We start from the raw sequence: 24687 nt of genomic DNA on the forward strand, positions 1-24687 counted from the left end.
GTGATGCTTAGTGTAGGATAAAACCGCAAGCAAATTACCTATGTATTAGTACATTTGGGCACATTTAGAAGATATTATAGTATAATTAAAATAATATTTTCAAGTATATATATTAATGGCTTGGAAATTGCTCCCAATTTAATGTGAAAATAAAGAGAAGCTGGATATAAAACCCATAAATTTATTATTAACCCAATTGTGGAAAGAAAATAGAAAAAAGCTTAATACTGGTTATCTCTGAATGATGATTTTTATTTATTTACATACTGCTTTTAAATTTTTCAAGCTGCTTTATTTTTATAAACTTAACACTCTGAAAAAGATTGGCCACCATGTAAATAACTGTGCCTGAGAGCCTATTGATAAGGCTTGAAAGAAACATTTATGAATTAAAAGAGGTATTTATTCCAGGATGGGAGGTATTATAATTTATCTCCCTGACTTTGTTTTTCTAAAATTGACTTTAAGAATTATTTAATGGGGCACCTGGGTGCCTCAGTCAGTTAAGTGTCCGACTCGATTCTGGCTCAAGTCATGATCTCGGGGTCGTGAGATGGAGCCCCCAGTCGGGCTCCCAGCTGAGTGTGGAACCTGCTTAGGATTCTCCCCTTCCCTCTGCCCTTCAACCCCGCTCCGCCCCCCACCCTGCACTCATGCGCACTCTCTATCTTAACAAAATAAACCAATTAGAAAATTCCTATTTAATATTTTCAATATCCTTCAACCCAACATGTATTGCTTAGTTCTCTACAGTGTTCATGTATCTGAGTTTATCATCATATATTAATCATGTATTAATTTTGATAAAATGCCATTTTAACATTATTACTCTGGTTAAAAAATTATATTATCTCCTTATTACTTCATAGATAAAATAAGATAAAAAGTCCTCAGTCTATCAAAGTCCAGGCTCGAACACCTAGCCTCACCTCCCACCCGTGCAGGACAGACTCCTATCGTCCCCACTTCACTTCTGCACCATTGCCTGATGTCTCCATCTCCCCTATTCCACTTCAAGTCTTATACTCTCTTCAATGCTTGACAAAAATTTTCTTAGCAATTTTCTCTTTAAACACCCACAGCCTTTATGCATAATCCTGTAATATCATGCATTTTTAGAATTAAAAAAGGTTAACACTGCAAGACAGTATTGAAATCATTTAGTTCAACTCCTCCCTTTACAGATGCCGAAACTGCACTCCAATTAGAAAGGGGGACTTATTCAGGGAAACAACAATTTAGGATTAGAACCCAATATTTAACTCTTTGAGTTCAGTATTTTAACTAGTACAGGATCTGCCACTGTTACTGGGTCTCCCTTCTGCTGACCAATTGCTCAGCAATTATTCGTGACTTTATTCTTAAAGGTATGTCTTGCCTGCCCACCTTGATTGTCATCGGTTTCCCCAGGGCACACAATTCCCTTACATCTCCATTGTATCTAGTGCTGCAAAGTGAGTGCTGAAGAAGTATGCCAGAAATCACCTCAAGCAAATCCAGGAGTGGTACTGGGGATACAATCTGTGATCCCAATATTCTATCTTAACAATGTGGCTCCTACATCCCATTGGATAGTAACAGCCATTAAAGATAATGACCACCAGCTTTCTCTTACTTTCCATATGGCTGTTCTGGGTTATCCTCAGGGTTATCGTTCGAGCTAAGATCCTGGAAACAGAGCCAGGATAGGGAAACAAGGGCTGGAACTGAATCTGAAGACCACATTCCGACAGTTAGTCCTTGGTAAAACACAGAGGCTGAAGGAAGGATGTGACTCAAAAGCCAGGCTGAGTAATAGCTTTCAAAGTTGCAAGTGGCTCTTTTCACTCACACACACACACACACACACACACGCTCACACACACACACACAAATTCTGAAGGACATATATATGAGGAAGAGGAACATTTTAACAACTGTATTAATCAAGTAATCAACAGGATAACAAACAACTGGTGGATGAAATTTCATTGCAAGCCCGAAGATCTAGAAAACAGGGAGAGGTGAGATCCTCAGGGTTATCAACATTCAAAGGCAGGGAGAACAAGGACGGCCCCACAACAAGCTCATGCCAGCTCCTCTGTCATGGCCGCTGTACATTGGGCCACGAGCCACACAAACCCAGAAGCATCTGCCAAGGGTCCCAGGCAGCTTGCAAGCATTCTCTGCCATTTGTGCAGCTGTCATGAAGGGAGAGAGACCCATATTCCCAGGGTTCCACCAAGTGGATTTCTTTATCAATTCAGAACAATGTGATTAGAATACACATTTTTTTTATTAGTTCTGATTTTGTCACTCTGAATATATATTTACCAGGATGAATACATCTCCTGCTTATTTTTGCAACTAACAGAGGTGAATAGCATACCTCATGCCACACAAAGAAAGAGGTAATGCTGGAGAAATGAATATAAATCACTCTTTTCACCTAATAGTGGAGTTATTGCTTAGACAAGTAGGTGCCCATTCACCTGGTGATTCCAAATGTCTTGAATATAATTTGTCAAACTTCCATCACTTTCCTTCCTTTCTTGCATATGAGTATCACAATTTCAAGGAAAATGATTTAGTGGCAAAATCTCAGATTGTAGCAGAGCCAGCTCACCTAATACACATCAACCCAGTTATTATGCTGCAGAAATAAGTTCAATGCGCTTGTTAAAAACGTGAACTGCTCCTTTCCACCAAACGAGGGAAAGAGAAAAAAAAAAGAAAGAGAAAATCTTCGGAAGAAAAATATAAGGGCTTTACTGACTGGTCTTTGTTGCCTTTCCTATTTGTTGTAAAGACTCAGTGTGTGGGAGTTAATTATATTAATTATCTTGGGTAACAAGCTATTAATTTTGTTCTTCAAAGTTATTAACCACCTTTCTATACACAGTTCACAGGTGAATGAATGAACTTAATCCCTGTATTAAAATACAAAACAAACCAAATAATCCCATGTTTCATGATTTCTCAAAGTTGATTATCTCCTTGGCCAGATATACAACCGCAACTTTAGAAAAGGGTCTCTGGCAATTTATATGAGAAGCCTGTGAAAGGGGATTTAATCACACTTTAATAGTAATTCTGATTCAGACCAGACATAAAAGGTCACCAAGGAAAAGCATTTTTTCCCAGTGATTTAACTATATTGGATTAGTACAATTTCTTCTTCCGGTGACCGCACAACTCCTGAGAGAGTCAGCTTGTCTGATGGGATATATTGCTTTTTGCAAATTTAAACAATTCGGTAGAGAAAATAAGTATTTAAGATGATAACATTTACTGTCTCAAGAAGTCTGTAGATTCCTCTCTTTGTGGTCACGTCTCATTCTTCACAGTGAAACATATTACTATTTAATTCTAACACAGCAATTTTATATAGATAATGACCTTTATCTCCTAATTGCCAAGGGACATTTTACTTGTTAGAATCATTATGCACGTTAAAAAAAAAAAAACTACAGTAAATGAAGAAACTATTACCATCAATCACGATATTTATCTGCATTTAAGGAGCTCTGTGCTCTAACAGGAGCAAACAGTGGTTTCATGTACCAATACTCCTATGGGAAATCTGCAGTGATTTATTTCTTTGATTTATTAAAAGCCTAGTCATAGCTCAAAGGTCTCTGAATACCCATAAAATTAGGAAATTATTGCCATAAAATTAAAAAAATAATAGGCAAATCTGCAAACAGGAAGCAATCCAACAAGATAGTACCTATTGGAAATCACTGCATTATAAAAATAATATGTAAAATGAAATCTTTGAACTATTGTCATAGCAATATACTACGCTTTTATGAAACTCATTTTTTGGTTCTATTGCTGTAGCACATATCTCATTTATATAGCCATTTCCTTTTCTTTTAAATTCATCTGGAAATAATGTACATATGAAGATATTTCTTTCTGTATGATTCCCTTTTGAAGTTTTCTGATTTCAAATATAGTAAATTAGTGATGTTAGTATAAAAATCAGTAATTTAACAAGGTTATATAAGCATTATTCAATAATTATCGCAGAGTGAACAGTCAGGTTGAAACTAAAGTTTAGGAAATTATTCTCAGAATACAATTAAGTGGTATTATCATTATAGTTGAGCTTCAAATAAATTAAAAGGCTAAATATTTGAAGATATGTTTTAGCATAAAAATCTATATGATGCAAACCACAGCCCATTAAAATTCCCTCTTCTGCTATTTTTTTTCAATGACATAAAAATAAACAAGTTTATTATATTTTTAAGAAAATAGTTCTGGAAAGTTATTTAAAATAATTGAATGAAAATAAAAGCTTAAGTAGAAAATAGGAAAAGAAAATATTTATAAAAACCGTACATTTATGCAAAGGACAATAAAATATTAATAAAGAAATATAATTTATTCTTAAATGGGAAAGCTCAATTTTATATATTTTCTTCCTAATATAATCTACAGGCTCAGTACAATCTCAATCAACTCAGTAAGAGGTTTTCTTAGGAACAGGGAGAAGGAAGTGTTTCATGACTTCAGATGAAGGGATCAAAGTGTAAGAACAGTCAATAAATTTATGAAAATTAAATGTTATTGAATTAAGGACTTTGAATTCTAATAATTATTTTTAACTAAGAGGATTAGTATGCAAAGGATGTATCTGGCAGCACTTAATAATAGTTAAAAACTGTAAACAAGCTATTAACATGGGGCTGATTAAGCAAGTAACATCTCATCCATGCAATGAAACACTCCTTTGTCATTAAGAATGAGAAGTTTCTGGATTCATTTTTCAATGAAAGGTGTTAATAACATATTTTTAAGTGAAAAAAAGTTATAAAAGGTATATAAAATATGATTCAATTTTTCTTAACGTGTATAGAAATGGAGGATATATGTAAAAACACTAAATGTGGTTTTCTCTGCTTACTAGGACAAAGGGTGATTTTTCAGCTTTTATCCTTTTTTTTTAAAGATTTTATTTATTTATTTGACAGGGAGAGACACAGCGAGAGAGGGAACACAAGCAGGGGGAGTGGGAGAGGAAGAAGCAGACTTCCCGTTGAGCAGGGAGCCTGATGCGGGGCTCGATCCCAGGACCCTGGGACCATGACCTGAGCCGAAGGCAGACGCTTAATGACTGAGCCACCCAGGTGCCCCAGCTTTTATCCTTTTTGACACTGGAAATTTTCTTTATAAAGATGCATTGTTTTTATAATCATAAGATATTATTTTAACATTCAGTGTGGGAATTTATGGGTAAAAAATAATTCAGTAAAATTAAAAGGAAAGTGGATACAGACAGCTTCTGGGAGAAGAAATCAATATGGCAACACTTGGAAGAAGTTGTCCATCTGCTATGATTTACAGGGGCACTTGGGGTACAGGATACAGCATGGAGGAATCACACGTGCTTTGATTCTCTAGTTCCATTGTCCACTTTCTGTAATCATTTTACTGCTAACGTCAAGGTGAACACAGTAGTGATGGAGTGTCTCAATTCATATCAGTACACCCTCCAGGGTCCTTATACTTAATATGAAAGCTATATTTTAATGCTGCATTTGCATACCTAAAATACATGCTTATAGGATAAGTTTATCTCTTGCTATGGTCCATACTAAAATTTGCCCCAGTGAATTCATATGGGAGTCTTATTAAAGAAGGGAAACGTATGATAATGTGATTGACTGCTACAATGTATATAGTTTAAATCCTTTTACGAAAGACCTTAATTTGTCTAGCTCTGATTCCATGTTTTAAAAAATAGGTGTATGTGAATATTAGCTAATGTGGAAGTTCTACTGAATAAAAATATTCAGTATAAAATGACTTGATAAAAATAATAACTTGTGGGATATCAACTCTGTGCCAGGCATAGTTCTAAAAGCATTTTATGTGTATTAAGTCAATTATTCCTCAAAATAACCTATGAGATGGGTGCTGTTATTAGCTTTCATTTCTCCCAAGGGAAACTAAGGCTCAGATAATTAAGTCCCTTGTCCAAGGTGGCAGTGCAGGTGATAAACCCAGACTGTGTGGCACCAGAACACATTTTATTTTCTCTTCGTGCAGATTTTTAAAAATTGAAATGCTTTTAATTTAGAATAGTTTTAGATTGATAGAAAAGTTATGAAAAACAGTACAGAGAATTCCTGTATACCCCTCACCAGTTTCCTCTTTAAATCTTCAATTAAATGGTATATTTGTCACAACTAACCGTACACTGATACTTACTAACCTGCACACTTTACTCGGATGTCACTGGTTTTCCCTAATGTCCTTTTTCTGTTCCAGGATTCCATTCAGGATACCATATTACGTTGAGTTGTCACGCTCCCTAGCCTCCTCTGGGCTATGACAATTTCTCAGACTTTCCTTGTTTTTGATGACCCTGACAGTTTTGAGGAGTACTAAGCAGTATTGCGTAGAATGTCCCTCAAGTTTGTGGGATGTTTTTTTTGTGATTAGACTAGGGTTAGAGTTTTTTGAGAGGAAGACCACAGAGACAGTGGCACATTATAGCAAAGGTTCAGGCTACCAACGCGACTTATCTTTGATGAGGCGAGCCTTGAAGACCTGGCTGAGGTGGTTTGCCTGTTCTCCATTTTAAAGTTACCCTCCTTTTTCCAAGCTCTACTTGATGGAAAGAGTTACCAATCAAAGCCCACATTTAAGTGGGTGGAGATGGGAGGGAGTTAAGCTCCACCCACTTAAAGGGGCAGGGGCATCCACATAAATTGAAATTCTTCTGTGAGAGCCCTCATTTTTAACCCACTATTCTACATTACAGCAGACAGCCTATCATTTCCTACCATTCTGGCACATTATTCGTGTACAGTAGTTTAAAAACACAATTCTTAACTAATTTCCTGCTTTTTCAAAGGTGCAAAAAATGCATCAGAATTAAATGTGACAACCAATAAATTTGTGTAAAATCATTTTCCACCAGCACTGTACAACTTCTCATGAAAGGATGAATTAGAAACCAATTTTTCTCAGAAGCACTCTGTAAAGAACTTACCAGAAATATTCGTTCCAGTTGATCCTGAATGTCTTTCATTCCTGGAAAAGCAGCAACCCCTTGGATCATTTCGACAAAGATGCAGCCGACTCCCCTAAAGAGAGAAGAAAAAAGAATTGTACAAAAGCTCCAATATCTCCTAGTAAATTAAATCTGGAATTAGGACGTCTACTCCTACAGAGGAGAAACAATGAATAAATGACATTCTTAATGAGTAACAAGGGCTGTGCCACATGTCTAGACCCTACTTCTTTCCTTTCCCTCTCTGTCTAGTGCCCTGAAAGGTCTCTAATAGCTGCAGCTACACTGGGCTCAGAAAATGGTGGCAACCAATAAAATATAACACTTAGCAGCTCCACCTTACTTACAGGAAACAGTCAAGAAACTCTTTAGCCTGATATAGAAAGCCTCCAGTCTTTTTCAAATACCCCTTTCCAACCCCATTTCATGAATTCTTAATATATTGTCCTCTCAAGCTGCCCAGGAGTTCTCAAACCTCTCTTTGCATTGAAATCATCTGGGGGGAACTTTTAAAAACTGTGAATAATCTGAACACAAACCCCAGAGATCCTGTGTCAATCAGTCTAGGTTGGATCCCAGGTGTTGACTCAGGCTACTTGGTGATTCAGGGCAGCTACACTGAGGATTGCTGAGCTGGACTGATCTGCCCACGGGCCAAGCATAAACCCATACAGCTTGACTCAAATTGCTTCACTACCTACAACTCCCTCCTTCTTCATTTATTTGCTCGTAACATATAAATCCAACCCAATTTCTATAACCTAATTTAAATGCCATTTCTTCCATAAAGCCTTCTTCTATGAGTATTCCAGCAGACATAATAGCTCCCTTTATGAGTTTATTTTATTAAGTTCTCATTCAATATATCAGCCATCTACTATGGTTAACTTCCCCTCCTAGCTCAGCAGGTCATGCTCACAGTCCTTGTCTAGCAAGGCAGTCCAGAAGATCAGGAGACTTGCTTCCCAGACCACAGTGGCCTGCACCTAACCCAGTAGAACAACCAACCCATAGTATAGGCAGAGAGCCAATCAGATACTTCTGCTGGGACTTTAACGAACAATCACTTGGGAGAGGGTCCTGGAAAGAAACTAGCATATGTTGATGGGATAAGTCACATCAATGACAGAGCACTAGGAAGGACAGTCTTTTTGCAGATGAAGTCCCCTGAACTGACCTGGTTCCCACCTTCCTAAGGCCTGGATATTCAGATAATCCATTGCTTTTGCTAGCACTCTCTACCTTCTAGCAATTTTCCAGGATGTGTGTGTGTGTGTGTGTGTACACATATATATATATATTAAATGGTTCTATAAGTGTGTGTGTGTGTGTGTGTGTGTGTATATATATATATATATATATATATATATATATATATATATTAAATGGTTCTACCTTGAATGGGTTTCTATTTCCTGAAAGCATTCTGATGAAATCATGAACATACTGGGATACCTCTTCAATTGCTGCACTCATATTCAACTTAGGGTGAGCAAAACCCTTGTGCCTTTAACTTATTTCAGATCCTTTAGAGGTTAAGGACAAGGGACTACATCTCTATAACTGCCCCACTTGTTACACAGTTGTATATAAACCATGTATTGAATTAAAGAAGTAATGCATTTGCAGAAATCTCTTCTCTATTACAGCACATAATTTCTATCCAAATTAAATACCAAAAGTAAATAGAATCAAAATGACTAAAAACAAATAAATGCTACCTTATATATCATAAAAATAATTCCATTTAAATAACAAATCATTAACTTTAAAATCAGCGTTCTAGGCAGACTGGGTTTAACACAAGTCTTCATTTTAGATTTGAGACACAACATACATTTTGACAATCATTTTATTAGCATACTAAAAATGCAATGATATTCTTATAAATATTGGGGCTTCAGATGCCTGGTTAGGTTTAAGACTTCAATTTGTGTCCTTCCAAATTTTTATGCCAATAATTCTCTTCTAAGACTACTGACCTACATTTCTACTGTCTTTTTTTAAAAAATTTTTTTTTTCAAGATTTATTTATTTATTTTAGAAAGAGAGAACACAAGCAGGAGGGGTAGAGGGAGAATGAGAGATAATCCCAAGCAGAATTCTGAGCTGAGCACAGAGCCCGACATGGGGCTCCATTTCATGACCCGAGATCACGACCCAAGATCAGGACCCGAGCTGAAACCAAGAGTCGCCGCCCAGGCGCCCCTCTACTGTCTTCTTATTTACGTTTACATAAAGTATCTTGGATCTTCAATAGCTACCGACACCTTCCTTCCAACATTCAGGGTATTCTCTCTATTCAGTGTCATTTGGCTTTCATCTTTCCCAGCACAGGCTGCAACTCTGAGTGTGCAGACCCTCAGCAGAAGCCACAGCTGCCCCCACTGGGTACCCAGCAAGCTGGCGGGTGAGGTAACCACTACACACACTTACAGAAATGCTGTTAGCACTACTTGTGCTTGGTCCAGATCACCTCCATAATACAATACTTATCTTTTAATACTTTATTAAAAGATAAATCTATGCTGCAATTTTACTCAGTTGGAGTACAATGACAGAGCATTTTCACAGGCTTTTATCTGCTCAGCCAGCTAAGGGACATGGACTTTCATTTCTTTTTTTTTTTTTTTTAAGATTTTTATTTATTTATTTGAGAGAGAGAATGAGATAGAGAGAGCATGAGAGGGGGGAGGGTCAGAGGGAGAAGCAGACTCCCTGCTGAGCAGGGAGCCCAATGCGGGACTCGATCCCGGGACTCCAGGATCATGACCTGGGCTGAAGGCAGTTGCCTAACTGACTGAGCCACCCAGGCGCCCCTGGACTTTCATTTCTAATGGATGTTTCTGATGACATCATTTTCCAAAGATGTGTGAGGGTATACTAATAAAGCTGACAGAATTATACTTAAAGGATGTATAAAAGGTGACAGAATGCACAAGAAAATTATAAAGCAGAAGTGTCAAACATATCAACATATTATAGCCTAGCAGAATACTTTATGACTGGAGCTGCCTTATTGCCACACAGCAATAGAAGCCCTTCAATTTAATATGAAGGGACTATCGCCTACTCCGCTTTCTTCCCCCTTGCTACCCTCTATTACCTTGCACTCCCTAGTGCTTGATGGATTAAGTTGCCCTGTGGCTTACTGAGAAAGAATTCAATCACTTAAGTTCTATACTTATGATATATAATCTTATTTCAGGAAATGCCTCCTTTAATTTGTTGCTTCTTTTGATAATTTGAATAATTATGTAATTATCACCCACACAGTCTAAATTTTTCAAGAATAAGAACTGGTCACAAAGCTTACAATTAAAGCTGTCACAGGATGCACTGTGTTCAAACTCTCACACACGATTAGTTACCTGGTAAGACAATGTACGAAACACCCACCCACGCCCATGTATCCTTCAGTTCTTCCAAACTCAAAACTGCCAAATTTAATTTATGCTGCAGATGTGTGATTTCTTCACCACAATTCAAAGTAAGATTTTAAGCAGAATTGATAATTCTTTTTTTTTTTAAATATTTATGTATTTATTTTAGAGAGAGTGAGAGAGCAGGGTGTGGGTGTGGAGGGGGGAGAGGGAGACGGAGAGAGAGAATCCCAAGCGCTTAACCAGCTGAGCCACCCACGTGCCCCAGAACTGATAATTCTTTGTAATTATGATTATGTAGGGACAACTTTTTAAGGGTGAAGGTCAAACAATTTGGGAGTTATTATTTTGAAAAAGTATATAAAATTGGGGCACCTGTGTGGCTCAGTCAGTTAAGTGGCTGACTCTTGATTTTGGCTCAGGTCATGATCTCAGGGTCCTGGGATCGAGCCCCGTGTCGGGCTCTGTGCTCAGCGGGGAGTCTGCTGGAGATTCTCTCTCTCTCTCCCTCTGCCCCTTCCCGCTGCTTGCATGCACACTCTCCCTCTAAAATAAATAAATCTTTGAAAAAGTATACAAAATTATGAATAAAAATTGAGTACAAAAGTGAACTCAGAATGAGAAAATAAATCAAAAGAAATCACAAATTTTTAAAAGTTAACAAATAGGACAAATAATATTAAATTCAGAAAAATAATGTAACGTATTTATTAACTGACACACCTCTCTAATATTTTTCTTTCTACAGTTCTGGCTGCATAATCTTTGATTACCTCTTCTATAAGAATTCTAGAATATTTTCTACAAAGAGAATACAGAGATAACAGTCGTTCCTCTAGCATAATGATGACTTTCTTTTCTGATAGTCTAGTAGAAAAGTTTTCTGTTCTTTCAGCTTCCCTTCTCCTGATTGGTATAGTCATGTAAACTTTTAGGACTGTCGTCAATTTGGGGAAAACTATCAAGTTTCCTTCAAGTATGTCTGTGTACTATAAACACAGTAATTCTAAAACATTCTACACAATTCCCATGATAAATACCAAAGGAGCACAGAAGGACATGCACTTGCAGTCCTGAAGTCTAACGAGACTAGGAAAGCGGAACGTGGTGCCTTACGGGGTGATGGCATGGGAGTGGGAATGGGGCATTCCAGACAGAGAAAACAGGACCCTGTACATGAGGAATCTTGGGAGAGCCAAATGCTGTTATGGCTGCGCTTAGAAAGTGGAAGAGAGAGTTAAAAAAAGAACAGAAGTCCATACACTAAGCTAAGCCTTTTTTCTGTATCCTAGGACTCAATGATGGATGAAGCTCACCAACTGGACATACAGGTGAAAAACCCAGATTACAGATCAGGAGATAAAACAGTCTCGAGGACAGAAGCCATTACAACCATTGGTTGTAAAGCCACCTCGTTCTTTCCCACTCATGGCAGCAAATGAATGAGACTTAGCAGTAGTATCAGCCCTCTCTCTACTCGGGGGAAAGACAAGGGGGCCACACACACAATAATATGCAGGGATCCACAAACTACAGACCAAATCCTGCCCAGAGCCTGTTTTTATAACCTATAAGCTAAGACTGGCTTTTACTTTTTTTTTTTTAAGGTTTTTTTATTTATTCATTCGAGACACAGAGATACAGAGAGAGAGAGAGCATGAGCAGGGGGAGAAGCGGGCGGGGGGAGAAGCAGGCTTCCCGCTGAGCAGGGTGCTCGATGCGGGGCTCAATCCCAGGCCGCTGGGATCATGACCCAAGCCGAAGGCAGACGCTTAACCATCTGAGCCACCCAGGCGCCCCTGGCTTTTACTTTTTTAAATGTTGAAAACAAACGAAAGATGAATATTTGATGATATATGGACATTATATGAAATTCAAATTTCAGTGTTCATAAATAAGATTTTATTAGAGCCCAGCCGCACATTTATGTGTTGTCTATGCTGCTTTCTCATCCTCACAGCAGAGCTGAATAGCTGCTTACAGAGACCATATGCCCTGAAAAGCCTGAAATGTGTATGATCTGGTCCTTTACAGACAAAGTTTGCCAAACCCTGATCTATGTTACACTTCACTTGCATAAAAGCATACTTGTAAATAGAAGAAATCACCTTCATCAGTTAGAGAGAGAAAATGAAAGAAACTACATCGTACAATGATTTGTTAATAAATCACTAATAGAAATGGGCTCTCAGAAATGATCTGGCTTTTTGCTATTTTCCTCAGCAGTTTCCCTGTGGTAGATATGCTTTAAAACTTGCCATGTATTTTGCCAAAAAACTAGTAGATTCTTAAAACTTGATTGAAGAAGGATATTTTAATCTTACGGTGTTTTTTCTATCATAAAGTGTTTTTATTTTATTTTTTTTTTAATTTTTAAAGATTTTATTTATTTATTTGACACAGAGAGAGGGCACAAGAAGGGGGAGTGGCAGGCAGAGGGAAAAGCAGTCTCCCCCCTGAGCAGGGAGCCCGATGCAGGGCTCGATCCCAGGACCCTGGGATCATGACCTGAGCCGAAGGCAGATGCTTAACGACTGAGCCACCCAGGCACCCCATCTTAAAGTATTTTTAACTGAGAAATAAACTGGGAGCAAACGTGTATGGTGACTTTTAATAACAGTGCTTATACAACCACTGCTCTAAGGATTTCTTCTCAAGATAGAGGGTTTGGTGAATTGATTTGAATAATGGATAGGGTGGAAGGAGAATTTACTTTTATGAACTTTTTTTCAGAAATTTTTGTTTTGTGTTTAGGCCAAAGTTTATTGCGTGGAAGTACTACCTTTTATTTTTATAAATATTAGGAAATTTTACCTGATAAATGAAAATTAATATAATATATAAAATATAATATAATATAAATATAAGCTTTCTGTGTTTGGAAAGGATTTCAAGTTATTTTCTTTCCATCTGCCCTCCCTCTATCCACATCTAACATCAGTGTCTCTGTGTTGATAAAAGGAGAAGAATTAGATTTTTAAAATTATAGCTTGAGCTTTTTTCTACCTTAAAACTAAGAATGGAGACCTGGGAGTGTGAAGTCCCCATATGCTTGCCAATTTCACATCACACCTCTACCCATGAGATTTCCTCTGTCCAGTCATGCTGCTCTGCTGTCTGTTCCTGAAACATGCCGTCCTCCTCCCCATTTCAGGATCTGCGCATGAGCTGCTGTTCCTTCCTCCCAGAATGCATTTCCCCTCACTCTGTGCATGGGTAAGTGCTTCTTGTTAGTGTGCAGTCAGCTTGAACAGCTCCTTTCAGAAATGTCCTTCCCAGCCACCATACGTAAGGCGGGTTTCCCCTTACTGCCCAGGCTCCATGTTTCACCCTCCATTCCCTAGTTTGTTTCCTTCCTCATATTCAAAGGATATTCACTTGTCTTTGTTTTTTGGGGCTGTGTTTCCTCTAGATGGAAGACCAAGATCAGGGACAAAGTAGTGTTCACCATCTTGTTCCCAGGGCAGAGCAGAGTGTCAGCACATAGTAAGAGCTCAAAAATATTTGGTGACTGAATGAATCAAAAGCAATGTAAGCCTCCCTCCCTCTCCCCCTACCACCAAGTAAGAGCTGAGCCGAGCAGCCTGTTTTCAAAGAGTAGAGTATGGGGCGCCTGGGTGGCTCAGATGGTTAAGCATCTGCCTTCGGCTCAGGTCATGATCCCAGGGTCCTGGGATCGAGTCCCGCATCGGGCTCTCTGCTCCTTGGGAGCCTGCTTCTCCCTCTGCCTCTCTCTCTCTGTCTCTCATGAATAAATAAATAAAATCTTTAAAAAAAAAAAAAAAAAAACAAAGAGTAGAGTATGGAGGCAGGGATAGGAGATGGATGATAACTTTACAATGGAGAAAGCTGGCAAACAGGACCTTAACTATATGATCAAAGTTAACCTCACCAGTGCTAAGTCATGTTGATAGCATGTACCCTTGATGTGATGTGATGTGATGAGAAGGTCGACTTCACCTCTGTCATCTTCCTCCCAAAACATCAGATGAACCCAAACTGAGGGACAGCCTACAAAATGCCTGAGTGGTACTTCTCAAAACTGTCAAGGTCATGAAAAACAAAGAAAGTCTGAGAAACTATCATAACCCAGAGGAAACTACGAACACATGACAACTACATGTAGTGTGCTGTCCTGGACAGGATCCTAAAATACAAAAGAGAAATTAAGGACAAACTAGTGAAGTCAAAATGAAGCTGTTTAGTTCACAGCAATGGAACATTGTGGGGGCCTTAGTTGAGACAAATGTACCATCTGTCCCCATATTGTAGTGTAAGATGTTAACAAACAGGGGAAGCCAGGTGAGAACGATACAGGAATTCTCTATTGTCTTTATAGTTTTTCTAAAAAATCGAAAACAATTCTAAAATTTAAAGTTTATTATTAAAAAAAATGAAGAAGGACTGCATTTCCTTGGAACTGTATACAGAATCGGTCATTTTAAGTAGAGGAGCTGTAGCATTCTGAGTTTTCACTACATGAGAGAAAAAGAACCTCTGTGCATTCTGCATTCTGATGAACTTTTCCTTGGAAGCAGCATGAACCACCTAGAACCGCGGGCTAGACCACCAGATGTCAGTTAAGGTTCGACCTGAAATAACTTGGGCAGCAAGCTAATCAGAGATGAATTTTTTAAAATTTTATTTTATTATGTTATCTTGATCACCATACATTACATCATTAGTTTTTGATGCAGTGTTCCATGATTCATTGTTTGCGTATAACACCCAGCGTTCCATGCAGAACGTGCCCTCTTTAATACCCATCACCAGGCTAACCCATACCCCCACCCCCCTCCCCTCTAGAACCCTCAGTTTGTTTCTCAGAGTCCATAGTCTCTCATGGTTCGTCTCCCTCTCCGATTCCCCCCGCTTCATTTTTCCCTTCCCGCTATCTTCTTCTTTTTTTTAACATATAATGTATTATTTGTTTCAGAGGTACAGGTCTGTGATTCATCAGTCTTACACAATTCACAGCACCCACCATAGCACGTACCCTCCCCAATATCCATCACCCAGCCACCCCATCCCTCCCACCCCCCACCACTCCAGCAACCCTCAGTTTGTTTCCTGAGATTAAGAATTCCTCATATCAGTGAGATCATATGATAATTGTCTTTCTCTGATTGACTTATTTCGCTCAGCATAATACCCTCCAGTTCCATCCATGTCGTTGCAAATGGCAAGATTTCGCTTTTTTGATAGCTGCACAATATCCCATTGTGTGTGTATATATATATATACACACACATATATATATATATACACCACATCTTCTTTATCCATTCATCTGTTGATGGACATCTGGGCTCTTTCCAGAGTTTGGCTATTGTGGACATTGCTGCTATAAACATTGGGATGCACGTACCCCTTCGGATCACTACATTTGTATCTTTGGGGTAAATACCCAGTAGTGCAATTGCTGGGTTGTAGGGTAGCTCTATTTTCAACTTTTTGAGGAACCTCCATGCTGTTTTCCAGAGTGGCTGCACCAGCTTGCATTCCCACCAACAGTGTAGGAGGGTTCCCCTTTCTCCGCATCCCCGCCAACACCTGTCGTTTCCTGACTTGTTAATTTTAGCCATTCTGACTGGTGTGGGGTGGTATCTCATTGAGGTTTTGATTTGGATTTCCCTGATGCTGAGCGATGTTGAGCACTTTTTCATGTGTCTGTTGGCCATTTGGATGTCTTCTTCAGAAAAATGACTGTTCATGTCTTCTGCCCATTTCTTGATTGGATTATTTGTTCTCTGGGTGTTGAGTTTGATAAGTTCTTTATAGATTTTGGATACTAGCCCTTTATCTGATATGTCATTTGCAAATATCTTCTCCCATTCTGTCGGTTGTCTTTTGGTTTTGTTGATTGTTTCCTTTGCTGTGCAAAAGCTTTTTATCTTGATGAAGTCCCTATATTTCATTTTTGCCCTTGGTTCCCTTGCCTTTGGCGATGTTTCTAGGAAGAAGTTGCTGCAGCTGAGGTCGAAGAGGTTGCTGCCTGTGTTCTCCTCTAGAATTTTGATGGACTCCTGTCTCACATTTAGGTCTTTCACCCATTTTAAGTCTATTTTTGTGTGTGGTGTAAGGAAATGGTCCAGTTTCGTTCTTCTGCATGTGGCTGTCCAATTTTCCCAGCACCATTTGTTGAAGAAACTGTCTTTTTTCCATGGGACATTCTTTCCTGCTTTGTCGAAGATTAGTTGACCATAGAGTTGAGGGTCCATTTCCGGTGTCTCTATTCTGTTCCATTGATCTATGTGTCTGTTTTTGTGCCAGTACCATACTGTCTTGATGATTACAGCTTTGTAGTAGAGCTGGAAGTCCGGAATTGTGATGCCACCAGCTTTGCTTTTCTTTTTCAACATTCCTCTGGCTATCTGGGGTCTTTTCTGGTTCCATACAAATTTTAGGATTGTTTGTTCCATTTCTTTGAAAAAAGTGGATGGTATTTTGATAGGGATTGCATTGAATATGTAGATTGTACATTGACATCTTCACAATATTTGTTCTTCCAATCCATGAGCATGGAACGTTTTTCCATTTCTTTGTGTCTTCCTCAATTTCTTTCATGAGTATTTTACAGTTTTCTGAGTATAGATTCTTTGCCTCTTTGGTTAGATTTATTCCTAGGTATCTGATGGTTTTGGGTGCAATTGTAAATGGGATCGACTCCTTAATTTCTCTTTCTTCTGTCTTGTTGTTGGTGTATATAAATGCAACTGATTTCTGTGCGCTGATTTTATGTCCTGCCACTTTACTGAATTTCTGTATGAGTTCTAGCAGTTTTGGGGTGCAGAGATGAATTTTGATATAAAGGTATTTGAAAACTGATATGCACACTCTATGACAAAGGAATTCAAGATGAAAAATTTATCTGTACTATTAAGTTTGGGGCATTAGTGGGGAGTGTGAATGTAGAGAAAAAAGGGAATTCCCAGAGAAGGGGCAAAAACATTTCTCCATCAGAGTAGGGAACAGCAAGCTCACCAGCACTTCTCTGGGGAGGCTTCCTGATCTCTCAGACTGGGTTAGGGCCCCTAACTCCAGCTTCTCATGTTTACTTCCTGCAACTGTAATGTATTTACTTATAAATGGACCAGCTGCTGTCATGGTTGTCAGAACCAGGATTTGGTCTCTTACTCTGAAAGGCACAGCTCAAATGAGTCAAAGTGGTTTTGGCCAATATAGCGGCCCTCCCAGACCTGAATGAAATCGGGTTAGTCACTATTGTAACCAGTTAAGATGCACTGTAATGTACATGTTTATTAAAATCCCATTGGATAACTTTATATCCTTCCACTAAAATAGGGATTCATTAGATCCCTCAGCTCTTATACTCAAACAATATCTGCATCTGACACATGGCCTTTCAAGTGGAGTATACTCAATTTTCTCACAAAGACATGAGTGTTACAAGATATTAATTAACTCAATAGATGATTATATCCCATGAAGAAATATAAAACAGGACCTAGAGCTTCTTATTTTTCTTCTTGGCATTAATCTTATTCTGGTCAGCAAAAAATAAAACATTGTTCTCCTTCTTTCCTAATTCTCAGGGCAACAGTTTGGTTCAGTCCCAGTACACAATGTAGAAGGACTTTTAATGTTTTAAAATATGGTGCAATCAAAATCTCAAAAAAACCTATCCTGGATTTTAGCTTCTAATCCCATCCATGTATTAGCAAAGGCTTGAAATTCCTTAGGATAGAAAGCTTTAAGCAGACAAGTGGCAGTTTCATTCTCAATCCGCAGAGTTTAACTACAGAGTCTGGGCGGGGTCATGGCACAGCGTAGCCTGTGTATCTGAGTCTGGGCACAGTGGACAGCGACCCGCCTGGCTCACACTATCACCTGGAGGGGAGACCTGTCCCTTCCATGCAGACTTCTCTAACTGCAAGTTAGGAGGCCTCTACTCAAGTTCAGAGAATCATTTAGAACCATTCAGAACTATCTGCATTGTCAAAACATTTGGAAAGAGGGCTGAAGATAAAGACAGAATGTCAAGCTGCTTCTGGCAGGAAGAAAGCACATGAGCAGAACCATAACTCACTGCAAGTTAGTTCTTTTGCTTTTCTCTTCCAACATTAGGCTGGCACCAGAAATCTCCTCAAAGCCTATGTGTCAGTCAGTAAAAAAGCATCTGAAGCTTTGCTTCTCACCCTCTATTGTGTATGCTAATCAGGTGGAGATCTTAGTAGAACACAGAATTCTGACTGACTAGGTCTGGGCTGAAGCCTGAGATCTTGCATTTTTCTTTCTTTCTTTCTTTCTTTTATTTATTTTTTATTTATTTATTTATTTATTTATTTATTTATTTATTTATTTATTTTTAAGAGAGAGAAAGAGAGCGAGAGAGCATGAGGGGTGGGGGGAGGAGCTGAGAGAGAGAGAGAGAGAATTTCAAGCACAGACCCTGACCGGGGCTGGATCCCATGACCCTGAGACCAGACCTCAGCCGAAATCAAAAGTCAGACACGCAACCAACGGAGCCACCCAGGCACCCTGAGATCTTGCATTTCTAACAAGCCTCCCAAGCAATGCAGATGCTGCTGGTCACAGGACCAGAAACTGAGGAACATGAATCTAAACGAATCTAGGTAATTCTGTCTTGAAAGGAGTTTTTTATCTCAGGTTAATTTTCTGAATGTGTATTCAGGCTCTAGCCAAAGGAACAAAGAAACAGCAGACTGGTAAAGTAAATTAGATTAAATGCTAAACACAATCTGAATTTTACACACTGTGATGCAATACTAACTCAGAAAGGTTCCACATTAATTAACCTAATAGGTAATTTTATTTAGCCATGGTTCACTGAAATGCACCATTATGCAATTAAAGCTAGTACGATCTGATGCACCAAGGTGGCCATTTATTTATCTCACTTTTCTCTGTTGGAATGTATGTATTTGTAAAAGGGACCAAAGAGTTCTGTTCCCTAGGAGGTTAGCTTTTAAAAGACCAAAATTTAAAAAGAATTTTTTTCCTATACCTTGTAAGAAAATTTATTACACATAACAGACGTGATCTTTTCATGTTGGCATCTGCAGTATTTGAAAAGTGAAAGATTAAAAAATTACATTCCACATGCCCTTGGTGACTACTGAAGGAACTGAATTGATTAAACTGTCACTCATCATTTACTGTGTGGTTAGTGGTTCATTAGGCACAGATAGGCACAATATATCTTAGTCAAATACTTCTGTGGAGTACTTCGCTCTCAAGAAATGAAAACAAAACAAAACCAAACCTTAAGACTGCATGTAAAAGCTCATCTCAGGAAATATTCAATCCCAAACAATAGACCTTTTATGTAAGGGGAACGCTAAGATTTATTTTTCAAACTGTGAAAAACTTAAGAAGTTGCACTTACAAATTAAACATATCAGGACAAAAATTAAACAAAAGTAAAGAATGAAGTACAGAAAGTTAATGTAGGGGCGCCTGGGTGGCTCAATCAGTTAAGCGTCTGCCTTCGGCTCAGGTCATGATCCCAGGGTCCTGGGTTCCAGCCCTGCATCGGGCTCCCTGCTCCGCGAGAAGCCTGCTTCATCCTCTCCCTCTGCTCCTCCTCCCCCTGCTTGTGCACTCTCTCTCTCTCTGTCTCAAATAAATAAATAAAATCTTTAAAAAAAAAAAAAAGAAAGAAAGTTAATGTAGTTGAGTAAAGCCAAGGCCCAGGGTGTCCTGCTGCTGACCCGGGAGGAGGGAACAGGTATGTGAGTGGAAACCGCCTTCCCAGGATCCACACCTGAAATAAGACTTAGGAGGAAGATCAAGAAGCCCACCCACCTTAAAGTACCAATGGCATTAATGCTCCTTACGTTTCTTGCTCACATTTTATATGCATATATCTAACTATATATTTTAGTATGTATATTTCATTACACATATATTTTCATACATGTATATTTTAGTGTGTGTGTTTGTATGTCGAATCATATGGCAGAGCTGTATTTCTGCTTTCTGGTCCAGTTACCTGAGCTAGAAACTCAGGAGTCATCTGAAACCCTTACCTTTCCTATATTACTCTCATTCCATCATCAAGGTGTCATATCCTAACTATTCCTAAATATTTCTCCATTCTGGTCTCTAACCACTTTCCCCCTCCCTCCGTTCCTTCCTTTTTCTCAGCTGCTTCTTAAACTCCGTCCTTCTAATTTACCCACAAACATCAAGGTAGGTTACTTTTGTCCACGGCATGGCCTATGCGTCCCTTAGCCCAAATTTTGTCACCTTTGAAAGGCGGGTTTGACCTGTCAGCCCAACTAATTACTGCTTGATGACACCTTCCTTGACCTCCCCACCTCTCCTCAACTAACCACCAAGGGTAAGTTTATCACCTTCATCTCTGAGCTGCCAGTGTTCTAACTGTCTACTTGTATGATAGCTTATCCCACTGCTTTTCCCTCTGACCTTGAAAGCATGGATGGATTTTTCTTATCTTTGTAAGCGCCAGGACCTGATCTAAAGTCCAGTTCAAAATAGGCGTTTAATAAATATCCTTAAAATGAACAAATGAATGAATGCATGCATAAGCTAGTCTGAGGAATGCACATAAGAAACTGCAGTAGAGACAAGAATTTGACTTAGACCTATGATTATTATTATTATATTAAATGTAAAAAAAAAATCAGTTCAGCAAAATATCTAAACCAAATTTCACCAGAATATCTAAACCCTAACTTTATTTGTAAGCTACTCTGAAGGAATTCCAGCAGCCTCTATGGAAACCTCTGGTTTGGCAGTACAATTTACTTGAATGCTAAAATCTAGAGCTGGAGGAATTTTAGAGAATGCCTACGACACTGTTTTGATTTTTACATGTAAGGAAACTGTACTACATGTTTAAATGTCTTAGTTTCAGTCCCAGAACCTGAAAAGGTGATTCTGAATCCTGGGCCAGCGAGCCCTCCGTGATGCCATGCCGCCTCGCTAGTTAGAACATGTCTATTTGGTCGGTCTGTTAGATTAAAAAAAGAAGAAATAGAGATGGCAAATTGGTTCTCATTACTGATGACACAAATACTAACGAGGATGAGAATAAAACAAAATCAAATCTTCAAAATTAAGGTGCAGGCACAGAAAACAATAAAACTACCCTTAAAAACTGAAGTCTATCATCATTGCTCAGTGCTGAAAATAAGATTGTTGTGGCTGTTTAAAAATGCTTGAAAATTCAAAACCGACTCCCACAGATAATGAAGACCCCAGAGATAAAATCTTAAAACAACAGCTACGGGTTATATAGATAAGTAGGAATATTCGGACCAGGAACATCTGAGAAACTAGTCACAATTAACACAAAAATGTAAATAGGTAAGGCCGTTACTGAGGACTACGGTAAGGAAAAAAATGTAAAACTCAAAATTTTGCATTGGATAGCAAAAAATAGTATTTCTTATACTACGGAACAATACAGGAAGAGAGAAGTCCCATTTGATTAGTCATTTAAAATGCTACCAGTGAAAGCACTTCTCCAAGGAATAACTGTAGGCCACGGAGGACAAGAGAAAACAAATTAATAAGCCTTGCACATCTTTAATTTCTGTTTATATGACAGCTGATGCAGAAAGGAAGTTATAAGATTTCTCCCTGCAAATGTATTAATCCTCCTGCAAAATGTGAAATGAGGAATCAGGAAAAAAAATTGTTCATGGGTAATTCTCTTAAAGATCAAAGTAAATGACATACCAAATCTTTTTAGAGAAACCATGTCTGCGTATCAGGAAGAGAAATGACTGCTGAAACCTTCATGTAAATGACTCTATCATTCTACGGGGGAGAATTCTGAACTTCAATCTGCAGGGTGTTCAGTTACTATGTTTAGTTCCAGTCATCACATGGCAGAGCTGGACTTTGATGGACTATGGTTAAGAATCTTGGCGTGGGCACTCCTAAGATATATGACTGCACAGATGATACGTGACAGTAAAATATTTGACAACAATCTGATATCTTAGATAATATATGGAAGACCTGAGGGCAAAGAGCTTTCCATTGGAAATCCACCTTGTCCATTTTTTGGTGACGTCTGTGGGTTTCATGGAATATTCCTGACGCTGTGCCCTGGCATGTGGCTCTGCAGTCTAGACCATTGGTAGCACCAGTGGGTACTGCTTGAGGTCAAGGACCAGGTTTTTTTCATGCTCGAACCCCTGGACATTCTGTACGGTTTTGTTGAATGAATAAAGATACTCCTATTATGTTATGCAAGGGAGATCTTTGTGGGAAGGAGGCTGCCCCTAGGACTCCAGAGGGTTTGTTTTGTTTTGTTTTGTTTTCCCCTGTGCCACCACCAACCAGCTAATGTGGGCAACATAACCAAGCACCTTCAGATTTGGGGGGTGGGGGGCAAGGGTTTAAAATGGCCATAGAATAACAATATAACAAAAACACGAATTGATTTCACTGGGTTGCTAAAACTCTGAAACAGTTTCTAAATTAAACATGTTAGGATTAAATGACAATAGATGAAAATGTATATAGTTAAGATAATAAAGTTGTTGAATTTGTAGAGTTTACAGTAGGCTATGAATATATCCTGTTTTCAGAGGCAAACATGGTACAAGCTAGCAATCAAGGAAGAGCCACTGAATTATCAATAAGAATAGAAAAGCCTTGCCAAGCGCTACAGAAAATGAAATTATGTAAACATCTCATTCTTGGAATCTACTGTCTCTATGGAAATACAGAGAAATATAAAATGCCATAGCAAACGATGAACAACTCACATGTGTATAGCAAAACAGGGAGCTACTCAGATTCGGTTCCTGGTAACGCCATGCTTCAGCTGTGGGCCCATCTGAGGGTACATACAGCCAATTCTCCAGCCCAGGACCTCAGGCATCTCATGCTGGGATAAGGGACTGAACACCACCTTCCCACCCCCTGCCTGTGTTTCCAGGCCCTGACTCACAGCCTGCCAGACCCCCAGTCCAGACCTCTCTCTTCCACTCCTGCCTTGCTTAGAGCCAGAAGGAATGAAGCTGGGGCATCCAGAGACCAGAGGAAGAGGGAGAGGCAGCTAGAGGGGTTCTGTATAGGCTGAGTTTCTAACAGGGATGGAAGACTGCTCAGATACCCCCTGGGGAAAACCTGAACAAGAGAGGCAGCAGAGGGAGAGGACCCTGAGGTCTGGTTGCCCTCCCTTTGGCCTCGTTAGGGCAACAGAAGTGGAGAGCCAAGGACCAGGCTGCCAACTGTGTGGCCTCAGCCCTTCAAGCCCTAACACTAAGCCCACCTCCCTGCCCTGCTTCCCAGCACTGGGCCATGGCTGCTGGGCCTGGGCTGGGTGTTTTTCAGTATTTGTAAGCATCTCAATGGAATAGTAAAGCATTTGTTGTATGAAAAAAAAAAATACTAAGTGCCTGTTACAGACTGTGATTATGTTTTATTTATTTTTTTAAGATTTTTTATTTATTCATTTGAGAGAGAGAGAGTGAGCCTGAGAGACCACGGGCAGGGGGAAGGGTCAGAGGGAGAGGGAGAAGCAGACTCCCTGCTGAGTGAGGAGCCCGATATGGGGTCCGATCGCAGGACCCCGGGATCACAACCTGAGCTGAAGGCAGATGCTTAACAGACTGAGCCAGCCAGGTGCCCCTGATTTTATTTATTTTTTAATGGAATTTAGCAGCCTGCTTTTTGGCCACTAATAGGTTATTTTAGTTAAGTTTCACTTTAATTCTTTTTCTGTTTTTGTATCATTTCTTTTTATCCCCTAGTGACACCTAATAGGAATCTAAGGACGCTGCATTTGAAGAACAAAACTGAAAAAAAAAAAAAAAAACCTAAATTTCTCAGTTATATAATACAGTGTCTAAAATCAAGAAAGCCACTAGTAAGTTTAAGTTATATTAATTCACACAGCAGAATACCAGTAAATGAAGATGTGGCTCTTAATTAAAGTACACTCCAGATAATGCAGTGTCCTGAGGAATTAATTTACAAATGTCACAACAGTACAGAAGTCCCCACTTCCATCGTTCAATGAACAGTACGAAGTAGACATCCAAATCCCTTTACTAACTACAATCACACAGTGATGCTTATACAAGCTCTCAGTTGCTCCCCGGTTACATTTCCATTCAATCATATCTTGCCTGTACACATAAATTAACAGTCCACCCTTTCACCTTCATTGGATTACAAACTTTATACTGACTGGAACACTTGTTGGAAGAGTTTCACTAATTGCTTTTGCTTGTTTTAAGGGCAAGCTTATGTTGCATCCACACAGGCCATGGATCCAAAGGACTGCTTTCTGCAGCCAATTCTTTAAATTCGTGTACAATTTTT

The 24687-nt window shown here is 39.0% G+C and overlaps 1 protein-coding gene across 4 annotated transcripts in view; it reads right to left on the minus strand.

Moving 5' to 3' along the window:
- The window catches only part of CDK14 (cyclin dependent kinase 14), a 547444-nt gene that overhangs the window by 192955 nt on the left and 329802 nt on the right, over nucleotides 1–24687 (minus strand). For all 4 annotated transcript variants that reach the window (XM_032402204.1, XM_032402206.1, XM_032402205.1 and 1 more), the window contains one exon: nucleotides 6989–7082. In XM_032402204.1, the coding sequence (XP_032258095.1) occupies nucleotides 6989–7082 (94 nt within the window). The remainder of the gene's footprint in view (nucleotides 1–6988; nucleotides 7083–24687) is intronic.

Source organism: Phoca vitulina, unplaced genomic scaffold (genome assembly GCF_004348235.1).
Source record: "Phoca vitulina isolate PV1807 unplaced genomic scaffold, GSC_HSeal_1.0 scaffold4, whole genome shotgun sequence".
Classification (NCBI taxonomy): Eukaryota; Metazoa; Chordata; class Mammalia; order Carnivora; family Phocidae; genus Phoca; species Phoca vitulina.